Here is a 1,736-nt window from a genome sequence, read left to right as displayed (position 1 = left end):
TTATTTGATTTCAAGCTAAGATATGTCTAGCACACAAAACGTACATGCTCTGGACAGTGAAGGGCTCGGAGAAAACAACAGTATAGGGGTCGGTGTACCACCCATAAACCCTGAGGGAGTACCAAATATGGAGCCAATTGATATCAGTTCGCATAACGCTCTAAACACGGACGCAGGCACAGACCTCGTAAGGAATGCACACAGGGAAGCCTGAGCCGGAGGCCAGGAAACGCGAGGAATGGAAGAAGGAGGAATCAGCCTCCAAGTGATATTCGAGATGCTGCAAGCTCAGCAAGTCTCCATCGCTCAACTTCAGAGTCAGAACAGAACTCCAAACACCGCCGAACTAGTGAACACACGACATACTGAACCAGCGCTCGAAAGGCCCGATGAAAACGGCTCGGGGACTGACCCCACAATCATGAAAATGCTCGAGGAACTGACTAAATGGATTGATTCAGGAGAAAAGAAGATAGAAGACAACGATAAGAAGGTGGAAACTTATAACTCCCGGGTAGACCAGATACCAGGAGCGCCTCTAGTTTTGAAAGGTCTAGATGCCAAAAACATCATACAAAAACCTTTCACCCCAAGTGCGGCTCCAATGCCCATTCCCAAGAAGTTTTGCATGCCTGATATGTGTAAATATAATGGAACAACTGACTATAATGAATATATCAATTCATACACTTGTGGAATCAAAGGAAATGACTTGAATGGCGATGAAATCAAGTCAGTATTATTGAAAAAGTTTGGGGAAACAATATCAAAAGGAGCTATTATCTGGTATCACAACTTAGCTCCTAACTCTATTGATTCATTTGCTATGTTGGCGGACGCCTTCGTGAAAGCACACGCCGAGGCCATAAAGGTGGCCACCAGAAAATTGGACGTTTTCAAAATAAAACAAAGGGATGACGAGATGCTAAGGGAGTTCATATACCTGTTTCAGATGGAAAGAATGGAATTACCACCAGTCTCTGATGACTGGGCAGTTCAGGCTTTTATGCAAGGTTTGAATAAAAGAAGCTCGATTGCATCTCAACAACTAAAGCAGAACTTAATCGAATATCCAACTACGACATAGTCGGATGTGCATAATCATTATCAATCAAAATTAGGGTCGAGGACAACCAGTTGGGAGCCCCCTCGGGCTCAGTTCATCCTAATAGATTCGCAGCCAAACCCCTGAGGGACACAGACCGGGGATCAAGATTCAACAAAGAACGGTATCAACCATATACCAATCTAAGGAACAATGGCCCGAGCCACAACACCTCTCGGAGCGATCAAAGAAGTGTCTGAGGTCAAGGTTCTCGAGGACTCATGAGCAAGAACGGGTTCGATAAGCACGCCGACCCCACCGAGGTCCCTCGATTACCAGAGTAAAACTTCAGCATAGATGCGTCAGGGATCGTCTCAACTATTGGGAGAATCAAAGATACTAAATGGCCCAGGCCAATACAGACCGATCCCTCCTAAAGGAACCCGAACTTGGTGTGCAAGTATCATGGCATACATGGTCATAGAACGGAGGATTGCAGACAACTAAGGGAAGAAGTGGCTAAGTTTTTCAATGAGCCCCGATGGGCAGCTTGAATGGCCTTCCTCCTCTGCTTGCTCAGGCTCTTCACAAGTTCGGCATCATCTTCAGACTCGGCCTCTCCATCATCCTCAGGATCATGCTCATCCCCAACTTGATGATTATCATCATGCTCATCCCCAACTAGATGATT

At 45.8% G+C, this 1,736-nt stretch overlaps 1 protein-coding gene across 1 annotated transcript; it reads left to right on the top strand.

The window, feature by feature from the left end:
* Positions 1-238: 238 nt before the first annotated feature.
* LOC138888328 (uncharacterized) lies at positions 239-1,087 on the top strand. Its single transcript, XM_070170180.1, has one exon. The coding sequence runs from the start codon at positions 239-241 to the stop codon at positions 1,085-1,087; it is 849 nt and encodes a 282-aa protein (XP_070026281.1).
* Positions 1,088-1,736: the final 649 nt, after the last annotated feature.

This window comes from Nicotiana sylvestris, chromosome 3, assembly GCF_000393655.2.
Source record: "Nicotiana sylvestris chromosome 3, ASM39365v2, whole genome shotgun sequence".
In the NCBI taxonomy this organism is placed as follows: Eukaryota; Viridiplantae; Streptophyta; class Magnoliopsida; order Solanales; family Solanaceae; genus Nicotiana; species Nicotiana sylvestris.
The sequence above is the reverse complement of the archived record's forward strand: the minus strand, read 5'-3'. Positions and strand labels throughout refer to the sequence as shown.

What these genes read in the sequence shown, in the direction of transcription:
- LOC138888328 (XM_070170180.1), top strand. Translation starts at nt 239, where the DNA reads ATGGAAGAAGGAGGAATCAGCCTCCAAGTGATATTCGAGATGCTGCAA.